The sequence below is a fragment of the Ochotona curzoniae genome, unplaced genomic scaffold (assembly GCF_017591425.1).
Source record: "Ochotona curzoniae isolate NIBS_2020 unplaced genomic scaffold, NIBS_Ocur_1.0 contig_2210, whole genome shotgun sequence".
Lineage (NCBI taxonomy): Eukaryota > Metazoa > Chordata > Mammalia > Lagomorpha > Ochotonidae > Ochotona > Ochotona curzoniae.
The window spans coordinates 38,016,785-38,036,819 of NW_024465369.1; the positions used below are offsets into that span (position 1 = coordinate 38,016,785).

The 20,035-nt window shown below is 39.4% G+C and overlaps 1 protein-coding gene across 2 annotated transcripts in view; it reads right to left on the reverse strand.

Annotated features, from left to right (window-relative positions):
* PDE11A (phosphodiesterase 11A) overlaps nucleotides 1-20,035 on the reverse strand; it is a 387,926-nt gene that overhangs the window by 73,357 nt on the left and 294,534 nt on the right. For both annotated transcript variants that reach the window (XM_040971787.1, XM_040971785.1), the window contains exons 12-13: nucleotides 19,730-19,837; nucleotides 4,718-4,827 (exon numbers count right to left, since the gene is read on the reverse strand). In XM_040971787.1, the coding sequence (XP_040827721.1) occupies nucleotides 4,718-4,827; nucleotides 19,730-19,837 (218 nt within the window). The remainder of the gene's footprint in view (nucleotides 1-4,717; nucleotides 4,828-19,729; nucleotides 19,838-20,035) is intronic.

A 20,035-nucleotide genomic window follows, 5' to 3' on the forward strand; every position in this document is an offset into this window, starting at 1 on the left:
TAAGATTTTTCCTTGGAATTTTCTAAACAATAGTATACTTACTGAATAAATCCTATTCTAACCAGTGAAAAGATGATGCCTTCGTCATTCTGTAAACAAATCTCTTTCAGCATTCACGGTCAAGAGAAATTCTAACTAGCTTGGCCAATGGTGCCATTTGGTGTGTTCAAAAGTAACTTTATGTAGGCTGATGCAGGGCATGTGGACATCTTACACAGTTGGTAACCTGAGTATAAGAATAGTCATCTTGAGAAAACACAGCATGCTATCTCAGAACAGGCACCTGTGATTACGTGATATAAGGATGCAGTAAAAATAAAATGTAAAAACAATGATTCAATACCTAAATAATTCAGTATGAAAGATGTCAAGTATATACAAGTGAACTGAGATTGGGTGATACCCAACATCCATTTTTGTAAAGCTAGAGTGTTCTAAGTATAATTACTTGAGTCTTGTTTACTTCTACAATTTATAAGGCTCCAGGTCTTGAATTTCTGCATATAAAAATGCAGTTTAATTTTCTAGAGGTTTCAGAAATGGGAAGTTCACCAATATACCGGATGCTCAAAGGTCCAAAGAAGATGTCACAAAGTCAGGGAAGACAGAATAGGAGAGTAGTTAAAGAATGCACTCTGGAACCACATGTTTTAGTTTCAAATATCCCACAGGGGAATGGATGAATTTGAGAAAATTATCATCCTCTGGCTCAGTTTCCTTCTGTAAAATGGAGACAAACATATCAGCCCTACACAGACTTTGGCACAGGCTTGAGATGCAGTAAACAACAAACTGATGTTGTCATTGTCATGGGGATGGTAAGTCGCAAAGAAGAGAGATACAGTACAGCCAGCTTCCCCAAGGCAAAGATCAGTTAAATTGTATAAGGAACTCTCAGGGAGACTAGTTACTACAAGTATAGCTTGATCTGCTATACACAAAGATGAGTGCCAGGAATTCAAGTCTGCTTTTTCTCTTTCTCTTGGATTACATAGTCTCCCTGGTTCTTTACACATAATTGTTTTATTTTTTTCTGTTGTCTAAGGGATAGTTTTCTGGTTTTGTTCCATTTTTGTGGGATGTAGTCATCATAGCTTTCCAAAAACAGCAGCCTCAGGAGCTCCTGGTCTGCGTGGATCTGAAGTGTGGATTGCAGCAGTTTGTATTCAATTTTATGGAATACAACTCCAAATTTTTGGGAAGCAAAATCTGAATGGTCCAACTTTGATTTAGGTGTGTATTCTTGGTCCAAACAGCTCTTGGTCAATCAGCAAGAAGAATTGCTTTTTCTACTATGACACACAGGCTTTCTCTCTGGGGAGGAGCCACTGGTATCTGATTCGAAGTATTGTATATACTGCTCTTAAAAGGTCCCACAAGATGCTCACTCTGGTTTTGAAGACAGTCTTACTGCACTTATGCCTTACTTCCTCATAAGTGATAGAATGGTGGAGTTCTGGTATGAGAGTTCTAGAGGGGGTATGCTAATAATGATATAATTGGTCTAATGGAGAGAGGAATCCTAAACAACCAAAGGAATGCAGTTACAAGAAGTCAACATAAGGAGCTGTTAAAGTCTATAATGAAAGCCTACACAGTTTGCACTTCAACAGACTAGTGGTCTTCAGTACAACATTAACCACGGGCACCTACAAATTTCTCTTTTTAATAACCAAGAAAAAGTTATATTTGTTTAGGGGATCAGGGAACTTTATTGAAAGGTTATAATAAAATGGTTAAAATAGAATCTCCATTCATGCATTTGTTATTCATCATTCAGTAAACATTGAGAATATGTTTATTCAGCTCTTGGCACTGTTTATTTGTGGGTACAAAAGAAGAAGAGGAGACATAGCTGTATGTAAGCAATGAAAATGGAGATGCACATTTAAAAAATGTAGCATTATGTGGACATGAAAAACAGCAAGAAGAGATGCAACAGGATAGGACTCTGTGAGTGATGCTTTTTGGAGAGCTACAGGGAAAGAAGGAAAGGAAGGGCACTTCAGGCAAGGGAAGCAGCAGAGAGATGGGGGCCAGTACACCCCACTGACCTCTTCAAGAAGTTTCCTGTGTCTGGGGCACAGATTAAGAGTGAGGTGGAGTTTGCTGGAGCTAGTGAGTGCTGGGTCAGAAAAACGTGAAAGAATCAAACTGAAAAGGATTTTAAGGATCCAAGCTAAAGGATTTGAACATCAGTCTGGCCTTAGTGCAGGAATAAGTTGGTCAGCTTTGTGAATTAGTCTAATCATTCTGGGATGCCAGTCAGACTAGAAGAAGAGATTTGGGCTGACGGCTAATAGCCATCCAGAAGTGATGCAAAAAAGCAGTAATTATTGTACCAGTGCAGAAGCAGGGTTGGCTTTGAGGGGGTCCCAAGAGGGAGTCTTGGTGACTTACAAATTTGTAGTAATTAACTGGGATAGTGAATAAGCAAAAGAGAAACACACTTTCAGGTGAAGATTGATCAAGAGGTGACTACAGGACTTCAAGTAGCAGGTGTCTCTCATGCCACTGGAATATATATTTGTACATAATCTGAAAATTGTGGTTCAAATAAATGAATATGGAGCTCATCAGAGGATGGATGGAGGCCTTGTGTGAAGGATTACAAACAGCAGTTGATGAACAGAGTATTCCCAGTGAAGATTTGGTCAAGCAAGGAGAAGCTGAAGCAAACTAACAAAGTTTCTAATTGAAAAACAAACTAACAAAGTTTCTAGTTGAAACTCCTTTGTCTCTGACACAAGGCAAGAAAGAGAGGCAGGAAGGAGGGAGGATCAAAATATGCCTCATGCAAGAAGGATCGAGAAAAGGGCAATGAAAAGTAAAGTAGCTGTGGGGCCACGGGTGATCTTACTGAGGGTGGCTCCTCTGGTGAGGTAGAGCTGGGAGTCACACACACATGAGGGCAGGAGGTGTGGGAAGTTTAGACAAGGAACCGAGGCGGGACTCCATGAAACTTGACTAGCAAGAAAAGAAAAGAAGGACAGAAGCTGGAGAGAAGTGGGGATTCTGATGGCTGTTTCTACAAAAGGAAGGGGAAATTCATGTTAATAGGATATTGAGCACCAGGAGACAGGAGGCAACTGACACAGAGGGCAGGGAGGAAGACTGATGGTTCAAGGGCTCAAGGTCAGAGCCAGGAAGGGATCTAAGGCAGAGGTGGGTGGTTTATCCTTGGACAAGGGAAAGACAGCTTTTTCACTGAGACAGGAAGGATGGAGGAAAGGATTGGGATGGTTAGATAAGTATGCAGCTGGCAGGGAAGAAATTGAGAGAGTTCTCGATTGATAGCCTCAATTTTCTCAGTGAAGTAAGAGGCAAGGTGATCTGTTGAGACGTGTGGGGGAGGTGGTGGAGCAGAGGTGGTTTAGGGAGAGACAGTGTTCTGCGTATGTAACTGCTAAGAGCAATGATGGACAGTGCTAGGTAGCAGCATAGAAAGATGGATGGGAGTACTAAGATACAGCAGAATTGAGAGAACAGGTGTTTGGGTGTCTCAAATTCTCACAATTGTGGCATTCTCCCAGAGCCTTCCCAACACCAGGCAAAGTAGCACAAAGTTGAATTGTTAGACTGAATCATGACTAATGTTTTTCTGTGTGAGTGTTATAAAGATTTAAGAGGCTCAAGAACTACAGACTTGAAATGATAAGCTGCAGGATACAGCATAGTTAGAGAAGGACACAATATAAAAAATCATCTGCTAGTACACCAGGCACATACAAGGGCCCGCACCCCAAGATCTCAATGGATAGGTATTTGGAGAAGAAAGAGAGGTGAACTAAAAGGAACATGTTGACACATGGTTGACTATCAGACTTTGATTTGTAATAAACAGAGGTTTATTTATGCAAGGAGCTTTGATATTAGTAATCTGATGCTTTTGTTCTTTGAAATCAGTCATTTTAATCTCAACTTTTAAATAAAGCCTTCCTGAATCTTTACTCTTCCCACTCTCTGGCTCATTTTTTTCTTCAGTCTCTGATCTCCTAAATGCTGACCAAGAGTGAAAAGAACATTAGAACTGTATGCTCACTCTTTGATCTTGGGATTTCCAGCACCCACAAACCACCACGCAATGGCCAACTTGACTTGGCCACTACTGCTTGCTCAGGGACACCTTACTGTATCATGCTCTTCATGTGTATGGCAAATGTGTGCTTCCAAATCCCTGTACTGTATTTATGTAATTTCCTTTTCTTTTTGTGGCAGTGGTGGATAAATGATGCAAAGACTACATTCCTTGGAGGTAGCTTTATTTCACTGCAGGTTCTACAACATCCAGTATCAAAGAATACTAGAAAAGACTGGAGCAGAAAGAAATATTTTGCATCATAAAACTTCCTAGAACTGTTTTTATTTTAATGGTTATAAAAACAGATTTTGAGAGTGCAGGTGCAAGAAGCTTATAATGCCACACAGGCAAATATTGTGGGAGCAAAGATGTAGGCCCTTTAAAATTTGAGCTTTGTTATTTGAGGGAGGTCAACAGAGACAGACCAAATCAACAAGCATGACATGAAGGGCAGATTTGCAATTAAAAGAAGAATAGGGAATTATAAAGATGGATGGGCCCCATGACATGCACGCTCAAGCCTGCATGGCCTTGGCCCCGATGCCAGAAATTAATGCTTTACTCTTTAGCATTCATCACCTTTGGCTCTGGAGAGAAAGGCAAATGCATTAAAATAACAACAATTAGAACACTTACTTAGCTTGGAAGGCATTGTTGGTTCCCCTGTGGTCGAGGTCATGACACAGGCATCCCACAATCACCGCTAAAATTTCCACCTCGGACAGAATCTCTTGAAACCCAGCAGTCTGGGAAGAAGGAGAAAATGGCAACAGTCACTACTCGGGTGGCGGAGGGCAGAGGATCAGGTTAGTCCACTGCACAGGAATCAGCTCTGTTTTCATGCCCACATCATTTAAGGAAATGATTAACTGCCACCTCCTCAGCCTAAAGTGAGTTGAGTGGTCAGTTGCACAGCCTAAGGTCGCTACTGTGATGAATTAGTTCGCTGTCACTGTGGCCTGTGCTACTTTGGTAGGACAAAGTTCAGACTATTTTCTTCCCTTTTCAGAGAGGAGGCTGTACCCTGCAAATACAGTGACAGTTTGGCAAAGGCCCAGAGCAAAAAGGGTTCTGTTCTTCAACACTGTAATGGGGAAAGCACTGAGTTTCTCATAATAGGGGAGAAAAGAGGGCTGTGGTTTTTGAATTGAATGCCATATCCACCAGATGCCATTCCAGGGAGAGCAGACAAAAGAAGGGGAAAGGGGAAATTAAGCTTTTTTTTTTTAATGAAACACAGCAAATCTAGAAGCTGTCTTACAAATGCTTTAACTCATGTCAGGGTGGGGTGGGGTTTGTGTGTGTGCAGATGAAATCCACACAGATAACAGGGCAGTGGAGGTCCAGGAAACAAGAATTTGGTGGAGGATTAAGCAACCCAGTATGAGGATCGAGTGCCGTATCCATTACCTGGAATTGCATTTTTTTTTTTTTTTTTTTAATCCCGTGGTAGTTTGCTTGCCAAATGCCTGTGTGATGGGATTTCTTCTAGAAGCAGTTTGATATAATCACGTAACCAGGGGCAGCAATGGTTCTGAGGTTCCTGCTGATCCTTTCATTAGTTCAGAAGAGAAAGTGCACCTCTGGGAAAGCAGGGCTATGCATTTTCTTGATCCAAAGCCTGTTCTTAACAAGTTTCCCATTTCATTACTTATTAAAATCTTTATCATAGGGCAGGAGGAGGGGAGAGCTAGGGCTCAAATTGCTTTACTCTTGTGTGTGTGTACGTGTTTCCCTGTAAACCTATATTACTGGCCAGTATCTGTGAGACATATCTCCTATGGAAATGAAGTCTTTTTTTAATTAGTTTTGGTTTTAGTGCAGAAACTACTAAATAATAGGTTTCTGTGTTGGCAAGTCTACTTTTAAAAAATTGACCTGTACCTACTGCTACTTCGAAATACATACTTGCACAATTTCATCTATATAGCAAGTGGAGCTATTAATAAATTATATGGGAGTATAAAATAGTCCATGTCAGAGCTCTTGTGTGCCCTCCATTTTAAGATTCGGAATTGGCTGTTGGTTGTGTTAAGGCTACTTTATTTTGCTTAGAGTATCACCTGTGTTCATTATTTAAAAAGGCAAGTCACACTAAGAAACTGAGAAGTAAAAGCCAGAAGTTTTTTGCTTTCCCTTTCTGATTCCCACGGGTGTTCACTTTCCATTTGCCTTTTAACTTAAATGTATAGTTCCTATATTTCTATATGATATGCATATATTATTAACACAAGTCCTTATATAGTCCTTCCTGTGTATTATATATTATTCTAAGAGTTTTACACCTGCTTCACTTATTAATTCTCATTAACAGTTGTATGAATTAGGAACTATTATTAGCTTAGTTACAGGTGAGAAAACTGAGTCCCTTCCCGTAGCCAAGGCCTCACAGCTAGTATGACAGGGCAGAGGAAAATTCCAGAACACTTTCCCCAGAGTCAGTCCTTCAACACTGATGACGTCTAGTGGCAGGTGACTACACACTCCACAGTCTCCGCAGTCCCAAGGCAATCCACGACAGAGCTTTACTGATTATCACCCTACAAATACTACTTCGTGCTGAGTCAACTAATATAGAATGAATGTTTCCTTCCCTATGAGCTTTTTTTTCATTTCCTATCCTAAACAACCCTATAAAAATCAATTCTTACAACAAACTTAAAGAGGGACAAACGTGTTAGACCTGTTACGGGCTCCTTCTCTAGGACCTCCTCCTACATCCTTGCCATTTGGCCTGCGTTCTCTGTGTGAGGACAGCTGCCCTTCTGAGCATCTTCTCGGCAGCCTCTTTGGCATCGTTCAGGTCCACTGCCTTTCCTCTTCTGTGGCTGATCTCAGGTCTCCTGCATCCCCTGCCTTTTCTCCTTCCTCACAGACACCCTCATTTTGCAGGAGCACATCTATCAGGCTTCACCAGAAGGGTGTGCATTGTTTAATGCCTAGGCAGTTTATTGCTTTGGAAGTTTTGCATGACTAGAAAAAGTCTTTATTTTCATTTCCAATTACCAGCTAGCAAAGTAATTCTAGGTTGAAACACTTAACTTAGAATATGGAAGGATAGCTCTGTTGCTTCCTTGCCTTAGAAAAGAACATATCATTCTGCTTTTTTTATAACTTTGAATATTGCTTGATTTTCCTTTAAAATATCTTCTCTACTGTTAGCGTTTAGCAGTTTCACCCAGATGTACTTTGCAATTTGGGACTTTCTCTTAATTTGCATTGTAGCATAATCTGGGCACTCAACTTCTTAGTAGATATTCACTTAATCTTTAAACATTTTTTGTCTTAATATTTTTTGTTTCATTTTAATGAATGCCAATGTGTCACACATTGGAATTCTTGTATTTATTTTCTTATTTCTCATCTCTTCTTGCTCATTTTCCCATATGGACTTTTCACTTAATTTGCATGACTATTATTTTTAATTTATAAGCAAATGTGTTCCTCCTTATGCAACAGTATGCTGTCTTTCTGTCATGGAAATAGTATCTTGTCTTCTTTTCCTGAAGATTTTAATTTTAAAAATGTTAACTGACAGTGGGCACCTCCCTCCTGGGTTGCCACTCTATCTGGTAAGCATGAGAACCAGGCCAGAGGCAGGCATGGCTAGACAGAGTTGCACCTGTCTGCAGGTGTGTGGACTGGATGGTGGGGCTGATTGTGTTGAACTAAGCCTCAGTGCCAATTGACACGTATGTGAGCTGAATGGGTTGTGGGACAGACTGGACCAGCTGGCTATACATACTGAAAAGTATGGGAACAGGGCAGGGGGCATGCCTGATGAGGGTTATTGTGGGTCACTCTGAGTAGGATGCAGGTCCCACTGGCTTGTGTGAGGGCTGAATGTGCAGTGGGCAGGATTGGGATGGGCTCCAACACCCACTGGTTTGTGTAGAAGACAGGGCTGGAGGCAGAACTGATGCAGCAATTGCAACCACCAGCATATGCATAGGCCAATAGAAGCGACGGACTGTGTCTGACAACAACATTTTAGGACCAATATCACGATTCACTTCTTAGAATTGCAGAAACTAACAACTGGAGAAGTAAAGTGTGAAACAGCTCTCGGACAGAATGAATCAAATACAATCTGTTTGATTCCAAAACTAGTGCATACAGTCACCTGCCTCATGCTTTTTCGTCACTGTTTAGAAAACAGATTCACCGAGTGTGCGCTGGGAAGAATCAGGCTGGACTGCAACACCCATTGGTTCCAGTGGAAGAGGGTGCTGGAAACAGAACCAACCCAGCAATTGCAACCATCAGCTGATCAGGGTGATGAACTGTATTGGGCCCTGTACTTGCAAGTACACACAAGAACCTGGTCTGGAATCACCTCAGACAAAATTTCTTCGGGGATCTCCCCAATCGAACTGCCAGACTCAGAACCCCAACCATGAAGAGAAGTGCAGGTTTTATGGTCTGACCATGGAATCCATGCGTCAAAGCTAAGCTGACTCCATGGCTCAGACGGAGCAGTGAACAGCATATCCAGGTACACATGGAGGATATGACAGTCAATTGGAGCCTGCAGAGGACACCTTGTACCACAACAGAGGACTGAGGACAGAACAAATTGATTGACTACCTCAGGCACGTGTTGGCAGTGAAAATCTGGGTAAACAAGACCCTAATGTGAACTATGTCAATCAGTGCATTCTGGAGAGATTTCATCCTGTTTGGAATAGTGAGAGTGGCAGCAATTCAAAAACAGTTGAACTATTGAAACCACCTGAGCAGTGCCTTCAGGACATGCCCCGCATTGGGAACCTGGGATGGTTGGGAGGGCAGGTGTGGCTTCTCCCTTTGTCTCTCCGTTTCCCCCAGATACAGGAAGGAAAAAAGAGAATATGGAAGCAACAACAACAACAAAATGTTTGCTTAGGTCTAGCAATCTTTAAAATTTTGCCATATTCACACTGTGTGCAAATATGATAAATACATGTACACATTTTTTCTCAAAAGCAAGCATATTAATACCACATAATGTGGGATTCATGACAAGGATCATAAAGTAAGGAAAGAGGGTGTAGTGTTACATTGAAGGCAGAGTTCAGTGAATACAACATTTGCAACTATACAGGTCTAACAATATGACACGAACACACTCTGTATATGTTAACTTCCTCACATGGAAGAAACATTTGAAATTTGCCTTTTTGTGTGATGGACACCTATGCTGATTCCATATCTTTGCTATTTTTAATTAGGTTGTAATGACAGTTCTTTTGAAATTTGCTTCTGGCTGTTGAATTGCCAATCCCCCAAGCTCTTTCTCTTTTTTTTTGTGCTTGGTGGGTTCCCTCTAATGTCTGATTATCTTTGGTGGCCTGGCCTTGTAAAAGAAAGAGTAAGGCATGACAAAAGTAACCATATCACAATGGGGGTGGGAGTCTATCGCTTGCTGGGTCAGACCCACAGGCTGATCAAGCAGGAAGCTGGTCTTTTGCTGGAGATGATCAAATGTCAGATTTTGAATTCATTTTCTCCAGACTCTCCAATCTATGGCCTAGGAATGATGTAAAAAGTGGGCCTTGACATCCCCAGACAAGACAATTGAAGCTTCCCACTAATGAGGACATGGAATTTCAATTAATCCTTTCATTTTCTGCATGTATTTCATCCTTCTTTTCCTTTGCAGATATTTCCAAGCCTGGGGTTCAGTTTTTCCAACAATACTATGGTTGCTGCCTAAATTGGGGTGGAAGTAACTCTCAAACTACATAAAGAGGGGAAGGGGTGTGGGGACTCAACTATTTTCATCACTTTCTCATCTCCTCCTATTTTTGTGATATCTGAATCTTCCAGCTCCTAAGCCTTGATAGGTTCTGGGGTGCGTGGTTTCCTTCTCTACTTTCTCAGGACTGTGCCCTTCTTTGCTCAGTTATAAACAGTTCTCCATGTGCAGCCTTCATTTGTTGTGATTCCATGAAAGGTAGAATTTTCACCCATTTATTGTTCTTTTTGCTATTTGAGATTTTTTTTTTTTTAAAGAGGGAGTGTGTCCTTTTTGTGTTCTCTCTATCACCTTTACAAGTCTACTTTGCTGAATTTGGTCATGAAGATGAAAAGTAGATCTGAGGGAGAAAACTGACATTTGGTGCACTGGGTAAGTCTCACTTTGGATGCCTGTATCCTGGTCAGAATGTCTGACTGGAGAGCCAGCTCCTCTGTTCCTGATTTAGCTACCGGCAGCAGGTGGTGGCTTGAGTACCTGGGTCTCTACAACTAATACGGAGACATTGGTTGAGTCTGGGGCTCCTGATTTCAGTCTGGCCCAATTCATTTGGAGAGCATACCAGTAGAATGGAGATCTGTCTCTCAAATGAAATGAAAATAAGTATCCTAAAATTCTTTAAAAAACCCAACTATGAGATAATTATCCATGATCCTGTGGAAGTAAGTGTTACAAATAATGACACTGTAATGAAATACAGAGAAGTGTGGCTTGTAAAAATAATGATAATGACAAGGTGATCTGATTGGCAATTTAACTCAAAGTTAACACTAAGTGCCATCTAATAAACTCAAATCACAACACCAAATCATTTTTTTAAGCTACCCATTCTGTAGTAGGACAGAACATATTTTTCTACAGTTTTCTACACAGCCACTGTCTCCTCATCTTGGAAATCCAAATCCACCATCTGGCTTGTAAATTATGTGCATTGTGCTTACTTTTGAGAATCTGATGAAACCCATGAAGTCTCTTCCTACACATTTTTTTTCCTTCAAATTTTATGATGGTCAAAGACCACAGAGCCTATCCCTGAATCCAGGAATAAAGAATCCTTAAAGAATGGCACATCCAAGAGTCACAGGAGACATATTTTCCTCTCCTGACTTGTGATACCTGAGTTACTGAAGCAGTGCCTGTCTCCTGACTGTGATTTAAAGCTGGCTGGTAAATGGCTTCTGAGAACTGTCAAGCCTGAAAAGTGTCCACCTGCCACTAAGTGTCCATATACTCCTCCTCTATCCTCATTCATCTTCCTTCAAGCCCTATCTATTCAGACTTACATGTACCCATATGGAGTAGAAAAAGTCATCTGTCTGCTGATGACAATCTAACTTTCAAAAGGAAGCAGGGAGGCAGCAAAAAAAAAAAAAAAAAACAGACTCTGGTTTATTCTTTTTATCTTCAAATAATATTATTTCTTTTTGTTCTCTATCCAATAATTATTTAGGTTAATATGTCTTCTTACTTATATTTCTTTACAGTTTAAAAAATGTAAGCAGTGAATACAATATCTAAGTAAAGAGATAGTTAAGACACAAGAAGAAAGCATCTTCAAAAAGTTCATGGAAGATCTTTTATATTATTATATTATGTTATATTATATTATATTATTACAAAAAACTATACATGGATTTCAATTTTTTACACTAAAATAAATTTGTCTCTTAATTTTATTTTCTAAAAATTTAAAGCATCTTCCCCTATACCATATGTTTATGTGTATAAAATCATTTTTGTTTTAAGGATAATGTCCCAACTTGGAGCAGCACAGGGACATTCTGGGAAGTACCCATTCAATTTTTTTAGGAGCTACTGTTCATAGCATTATGCATTTTTTCATGCCAGACATTTTGAGTGAAGAAGAGGGTAATGACCCTGGCTCATGCTGCATATGTAGTCTGATCACACCTGGAGCCAACCAGAACAGTACACCAAATTTTCAATCCTTTCTTTTTAAAAGATTTGGTCATTTCCTATTTGGAAGGCAGAGCTGCAGAGAGGGGGTGAAACAGTAGCCCAAGGTCAACACTGATTCCAGTGTTGAGGGTCAGAGGAGCAGGAGTTATGTTTGGGTTCCATGCACGTTTACAGTAAGCACAACTTGCACTTTGAGACTCTATTTTGTTGATTTCAGGATGGGACAACAATCTCTCAACACATAAATCCTAAGGACAGGCTGATGGCCTCTGCATTGTTCAGTGGGCTTCAAGGTAATGCTTTTAGGCAGAGAAATTTCTTAGGCTTCTGGGTAGAAGTGGATCTCACTTGCCTGCCAGAAGTACTTTGGAGCACATTATACTATTCAACTCCATATCGTAAAAGTATCTTTGGAGATAGTATAAGGTGGAAGCACAATGGAGAGAAGAGCAGATTCTTCATAATCCTCCACTGGGGGGCCAGGGAATCTCACTGAACAAACAACAATGTCAAGATTTAGTGGTCACTCCTTTGGTGTTTACAGCAGTGTCTGCCAGTATTTGGATTTGCTGAGCTGAGAAAAAAAGGCGCCTTAGCCCCATTTTGAGGTCTAGTGAGCAGAAACTATCCAGACCAACACCTAGCACTGACATATCACATGTTTCTCTTTACCAGGGTACACTTCACAACACTTGCAGTTCATCTCAGTTCCCATGGGAGCCCAATAGTTTTGACTAAATTTGCTTCTCTTTCTTCTCAAGATGAATGCAGCCAAATATTGATTTGGCATTAATTAAATATTGGTTTAAGTCTACAATTATCTTTTTCTTACCAAGCTCAGAGTTGGTAGTTTACATTGAAATGATCTTTTGCAATCAGAAGCTTCTGAAGACAATTACTATTCAAATATAAAACAAGTTATGTGTTGATATCAAATAATATCACAAATACTCATCCACAGACATCTCAGAAAGGCAAGGCAGGAAATCTCAGGACATGTATGGTATAATGTATGTGTAAATAGATGTTTGAGACAAAAATTGTAAAATCTGGATTGATTGACTTTGTAAGCTTTATTTTAACCCTTCCAAGAATTTTTATTTATTTATTTATTTGAAAGGTAAATATGGGGGGGTGTATGGGGAATGGAGGGAGAGAGAGAATGAACTCTCTCATCTACTGGATAACTCCCCAAATATCCATTAACAGCTACTGCTGGACCACACTGAAGTTGGGAACCAGGTGACACACGTGGGTGACAATGACCCAACTATCTGAGCAATACCTGCTGCCTCCTATGGAATGCACAGGCAGGAAACTGTAAATGGGAGTCGAGCTGGAATTCCAATCCAGACCCTCTAATTTGGGATGTGAACACCCCACTTGGAGTTTTACAAGAAATGCCAGATGCCATACCCAATATTTAATTTTAAATTGATTTTTCAAGCTCATTCACTGATTGCCTAACTGCAAGAATCATCTGTGTTTTGCTGATCTTGTTGCCACTGTTTCTACATGTAGAGTTTTGTTTGGTTTTCCTGGTGTTAGAGCATTTTAAGGCAAACCTTTGGCATCTATCAACACTTTATTTCATTCTCAACAAGTACTGATATGGCTAGAAAAAATGGTTAATCTATTTTTGATCTTACTTTTAAGTAAGAGGGCAAAAGGATGGACAAATAGTATAGGAAAATTTTCAGATAAAAAAAACTTTAATAAGACTCAGTAATGATGTGCTAATCAAAAGTAAAACAAACACAAAAGATGAAGACTGAGGTCCCTACTTAAATTTAGATATCACAATAAATAGCTGCTTATATGTAGCACATATACTGCATTAAAAAAAAGAAAAAGAATATGTGATTCTTACGGGCTTAGTTTTCAATAATAAGAATGTATGTGCTTTATATTTCTTTTAAGAATAAGGATGATATTTTTGTGCATATTTAGACATATACTTTACCTTTTATTTCTGATAAGTTATTAGACAACTGAATATAACATAACAGATAGGCTGTGAGCACAGAAAATGAAGATGATTCTGTGCATAGTAATCACACAGAAGGTCAGACATCTCAAGGTGCCTTGAGGGGCAAGGTTGGTGAATTTCGTTGCTATGAGACCTCTCTAACTTGTATCAGCCATCATTGAGCCCAAATTGAACAGGAGATACCTAGAGAATTTTAAAACTTTAAAAAACTCCCAACTTAACACTTTCAGGTGCCAGGTTTCAGCCCCAAGACGGTGCCACCAGGAAGCAGGCACCGTGGAAAATGGAGGTTGTGATAAACGACCATGGCTCTGTAGCTGTCTCCCTGACCTGGAGGATTGGGCTGGTGTCATAAAACACAAGGAGACAGATTAAGCAGTTTACCAACACCATAAAAACCGCCAGAATAAATTCAGTTTAATCAAAAATCCTATATTGTAACCAGGCAACCCTAGACCCCAAACCACACACATTGCCTTACAGGTCTGTCTGTGAACAAGAGCTTGTCCTTTCTCTGTGATGCCAGCCACAATCGTGCTCAGACACTTTCACAATTACCATGTCCTGAAAAAATGCCCAGTTCTGGCTGATGGTGCAGGAGGATTTATACTCACTAGAAAGGGAATGACCCACAGCTCATGAATGGCAGCGCTTAAAGTGAGTTATGGAGGGAAGTCTGCGAGAGGAAATGGATTGGATTATCCTGCTGCCCAAGTGCATGTTTGGTGATTAGCACACCAGGCTCTTAGTTATGTATGGCTTTGCCTTTTTTCTTTTACAAAATAAATGTAGATAAAGGGAATGTCAGCTAGATGCATGGAGTGCCTAATTGGGACTCTGAGAGGCAGGCAGAGAGAATAATAATAGAAACCGCCTTAAATATAATTTAAACATAATATTCAAATTGATTGATTCCATGGCTAATTTATAGTGCCTTGATATTCTGCCAAAACGCTAAAAGTTAACTCCTTTCCTAAAATAAAAATTTGTCATCTTTTGCATTATATCTGCATGAGGATTAAATAATTTGTTTTCCTAGCATGCATTTTTTTATTGTTATGATCATCCTGCCATTTATTTTAAAGTAAATGTAACTAGCTGCCCCTTGTATTGATAGGGAAATGCAGTATAAAAATGATGCTTGTTGACCACAAACATGGTTACAGTTTCTTTTATTGTCTGTTATGAAACAGGACATCTAGATCTCTTTGTATGTCCTGATGTTGCAATTTACAAAAGAATTCGATTCCTGTAAAGATTAGGATTCTAGTTATTGAGTGAAAATACATGATACAAAAATTCCATCAATTTTGTCTTTCTTGCGAGGGCTGGGGGCAGGGATAAGAAAAAGATCCCCACTGTTCTTTTAATATCTCCTTCCAGGAGAAATTTTGTATCTCAGAAATCAAGGACTTCCCTGCCAACTGCAGACCGGGGCTGGCACATTGTCCCCAAGTCATGAATAGGATGGATCTTGCCGTAAACGTCCCTTCTGCTCTCTGGTTTGAATGATCAGTAAAATGGCTTGGCTTATCTCTGAAAATAACCTTGCTGACAACACAAATATGGACTTAAGCATCCTCTCTCTGCATTGAAGATTTAAGAAGCCCCCATTAAATGTCAGGGGGTATCACTGTGTTTGCTGTGATACTTGGTTATTATCAGTGTATAACTGCAATTCCCCATGAGCACCACGCGCCAGCACCATCATAAATTTTAATGGGATCATGTGCTCGTCTCTTTTCATATCCAGTGAATTCTGCAAGATCATAATATTCTATATGAACCCTGGCTGAACCTTGGTGTGATAGGAAGGAAGAACAAGATTTCTAACAAGTGATACTTGCTCTTCATTTTACAGTTGTTGATTTTGTCAAAGTGGACGCAGAGCAGTATGGTAGCTTGGATAATAACACCCTGAACTAAATTCACACATTCAGTTAACCTTGATTGAGCCCCCACTGGATACAGGAGAGGCCCAAAGTGCTAATGAGTGCATTTACCGGATAGTAAAACCCTTAAGGAAAGCTTCCTTCTTCCCTGCCCTTGGAAAATCTGTCAGAACACATATGTCATTTATAAAACCCAAAATGTCTTTGCAACCTGGGCACAGCTACATGTCCTTTATTCTAAAAAACACCAACAAAGTCCAGTTGTTTCCTGTGTCTGACTGTATCATTAATGTGAGAAATATGTTTATCATTTTTTATTGTGTATTTGCTCAGTGGAGTATTTGTTCTACAAGCTTCTATAAGAATAGAGAATTTATATAACCACCAATATTTTGAAGGGTTTTTTTTCTTGTCTTAAACATAAAGAATAGCTAGCAATTTATATGGTGTTTATTGGGGAAATTCCAAGTATGTGTTTGGTAAATCTTAATTATCTAATTATCTCTTTAAAAGTCAAAGATAACATTAACGTTTATGGTTTTATAAATTTGAACTGACAGGCCAGAGACAAAGAATAATTTAAGTCATTAATAAAGTTCTCAGTGAACTAAACATCCAATATCTAATATCAGTTATTTATCCTACAAAGCGGTTTTTAAAAAATTTCTTTAAGAAACAAAATTGCTTTGTTACTTATTCAAAATGCAATTCTGAGTCAATACGCAATTTTTCAGTGTGTGAAATGATTTTAGGGTCAAAGGTAGGAACCTGGTGCCTATATTTATAATTTGTTTGTCCTGTTCTATGTGAATTGCCAACATTGTTCAGCAGTGACACATGACTAGGGAGCTGCTCATTTTCGGACGACGCACTTAGGAAAATACAGGATCCCAGATTTAAGGTAGTACAGCATAGAGAGCAAGTGGGCAAACACAAAGCAGCCGGTTCCTCCCGAGAGGAGGGGCTCTTTTGCTGGTGTTTGCTGGTGTGTCACATTCAGGGAGAATATTTATTTTGCGGGGTAGAGTATCTCCTGTGCTGGAAGCATTTACCCTTTCAAGGAAGTCTGGAAAGGCTTGCCCTGCCTGCTCCCCCATTTCTTTTCTAGCAAATAACTCAGAAACTTTGCCTTGGAGCACCATCTAGAGGAATTTTCAGCACATATCTGCTATGTTTGGCTTTGTGGCCCTATTTGAATCCAGTGGTTGGTATATGCTGAATTTCTTTTTCTCTGGATTAATAGAAAATTTCTAACACATCACATGGAAATAGGGTATGAGATCACTTGAGTGGAAATGGAACAACTGATGAGATTAAAACAATGAAAGACTAACGAACTACAGGAATTTCAGAATTATTAACACCTATCCAAGTTAAAATAAGTAATGTGTCCTAGGATGAAGTTCTATTTCAGGAATTGGAATTAATGAGTGAATTAAATTCATCTTTGTCTACATTATTCAAATATTCTCTATAATTAATTTTTCAATTAACAAATTATAATTAATCATATCATTCATGATCAAGTTGTAGAAGATGCTCATGTTAAGAACAAGCAAAAATTAATATTTAGTTAATATTTTCAACCTAAGGTAACTCCCACTTATTTAATGAATAGAGAATAATAATTTTCCCAGAGGTGGCCATACAATTACATGTGAGAAAGAAAAATAATAGTTATTAATATTCTTCCAAAGTCATGTTTTAATTTTGCAGTTTTGCCCATTCTCTCTTCTAGAACAATAGTAGTAGTGAAGTCTTGTCTATTTGCACTAGCAAGAATACATAAACAACAGACAGTTTTCTCTAACAGTGATACTCTGCAAATTTGCTGAGCACATTTGCAAAAACAATCAAACTTTTGAAATATCTGGACCATGGAGTATTCTCATTGTGTTGGTCTTGTTTCACATTTCTACTTTTATCAGTTTTACAGAAAGTCTGGAAGTTGTCCAAATTATGGAAACCTGTACTAACAAAAAATGAATATATATTTCCCTAACACTTATAAGTGTCTACACTGATCCTGTCTCCTTTGCCAGCTTCCTCATCCCTCTGATTTTAAGACTTGTCATAGAAACCTGCCTCTTGCTTTGACATTGTTAATATACAATGTCATGCTCATTTTTTTCCCTTGTTGAACACATTTCCTGCTTACTCATCTTATAATTCGCAAAATCCATAGTGTCTCCAAAAACAATCAGCACCCAGGAAAACATTTCTTAATTGTTATGGAAAATCAAAACTAAGGGTTTATTTTTTTCCCCAAGCATTGTTGACACCTGAGCAGTTAAAGTTTGTCTTCAGGACATCTTAGTTTTGTGGGCAACAGAAAGACAGGATCAGTCCAGTTTTTCCAGGCCAGTCTGTCCGTTGGAAATTCAAAATACAAGAATCTGAGTATAAAGTGAAGACATCTGGGTCTCATCTTCTTACACCACATATGCATTTACTTCAACTCAAGCCCATGTAAATTGGAAACCAACCAAGTGCATGATAGAGTACAAGGTTCTAGTGGGGTCCCTCAGTAAGTAGGTGTTCAAGCAAACAAGTGAATGTTGCTGGAGGAATGAGAAATTATCTCTTGAGGGGTGATTCCATGTAGTAGTATATTAAGCCTCTCCCTGTGCTGCTGGTATCCCATAACGGTACTGGTTTAAGTCCTGGCTACTCCACTTCCAACCCAGATCCCTGCTTATTGCTTGGGAAAGCAGTGATAGAAGGCTCCAGTCCTAGGTGTCCTGAACCAACAAGGGAAATCCAGAAGAAGCTCCTGGCTCCTGGCTCCTGGCTTCAGATTAGCCCAGCTCCACTCATTAGGGCCATTTAGGGGAATGAACCAGCAAATGGATGATCTCTTTCTCTCCCTGTCTCCTTCTCTCTCTGTAAAATCTACCTTTCAAATAAAAACAAACAAATAAATCTTTTAAAAAAGAAGACATCTCTTCCTTCAAAGAGCTTCCTTAATAGGAGAATGAGAGATTTGTTACTTAAAACACAATACGATGTGTTGTACTAGAGACGGTGCTGAGGAAGAAATGATTATTGATGCCGGACAGAGAAGGGAATACTTTGTAGAAAAGAAAGTATTAGATCAATGGCTTAAAGATGAGAACAATTTTAATAGGCTGAGATCAGGGAAAATATTTTTATGAGGAAGAAACACAATAGTGTTTGTTCAACTGGGCCAAAGAAAATGTACTATCACTTGGAATTCTTGATATTGTGCTTAAATTTTTTGCTGGGTGCAAAGATATTTGTGTCATGAGACACATTCTCTTTCAGTGTTAGTATGTTTATATGTAGGCACATATAGGACAGATACATATGTAAGAATATAATACACACACACAGGCCAAGGAAACCAATATATTTGAGCCAGAAAACATTTTACTTGATGATAGCTTAACAATTTAGGCAGAAATAAGGCCAAATCAAGCCTTATTTCTTGCCAGCAAATGGGGAGGAACAGCAGATTGTGTTTCAATCTTTGCTACAAATGTTTGATTTCAGATTTAATTCCAAGGCTTACCTCTTGGCTGGCTGCCCCAGCTATCCCTGTAACACAGATTGGTCATCCATCACTGAGTTGTGGCTCCTGCGGAAGGGGACAGAAGCCCAAAGAGTCCCTACACTCTGAGGTATCTATTCCTACTCTTTTTCTTCTCCTGAGATCTTGAATACTCTCCTAAACAGGTGTTCTCATTAGATTTCTATGCTTCTGTGGTAATGCTCACACCTCCCTACTCTGGCTTTCCAGCAAGCCAGTGAGTCTTATCCAGTGATCTGTCTTATTGCTCCTCTCCATTTCCTTTGCAAAAAAGATTACTTGGAAAGTCCATACATTTTTTTTTTTTTGGTAAAAAGTACCAATTTACTAAGCCAAAGCTTGCTAAGAGGTTCCACTCATCATTCTAAGGCTACAACTGCCTCAAGGTGTCACTGATTTTCAGATATTATTGTTATCAAATATAGACTTCCATAACCAAGCCTGAAAAGACATACAATCACCATATGGCAAATTTTTAGAGAAACAGAAATGCCAAAGGGAAGGTCTATAAGTCCACAAGTATGGAAGATGATCTCCCACCATCACTGACCATACTTACAGTTAGCATGGCAAACATCAGCTGGCACACATTGAAAGCGTGCCTCCAATTGTGGTACAGGACCATTCTATAATTCTTCCTCACAGTCAAAAGCCATCTGCACAGTGTCTGGAATGGGAACAGAGGGGGACGGGTCAGGTAGTTGGGTCATGACCTCATGCCTGAATGGCCCATAGGGATCAAAGCGCTTCCACAAACTCCTCTTCTGATTCTCACATTCATCCTGTGAGGTAGGTGAGGAAGAGATGTTCATCTCTGCTATGTATTTGGAAAACCTGAAATTGAGCGTTACTAACACATTTTCTC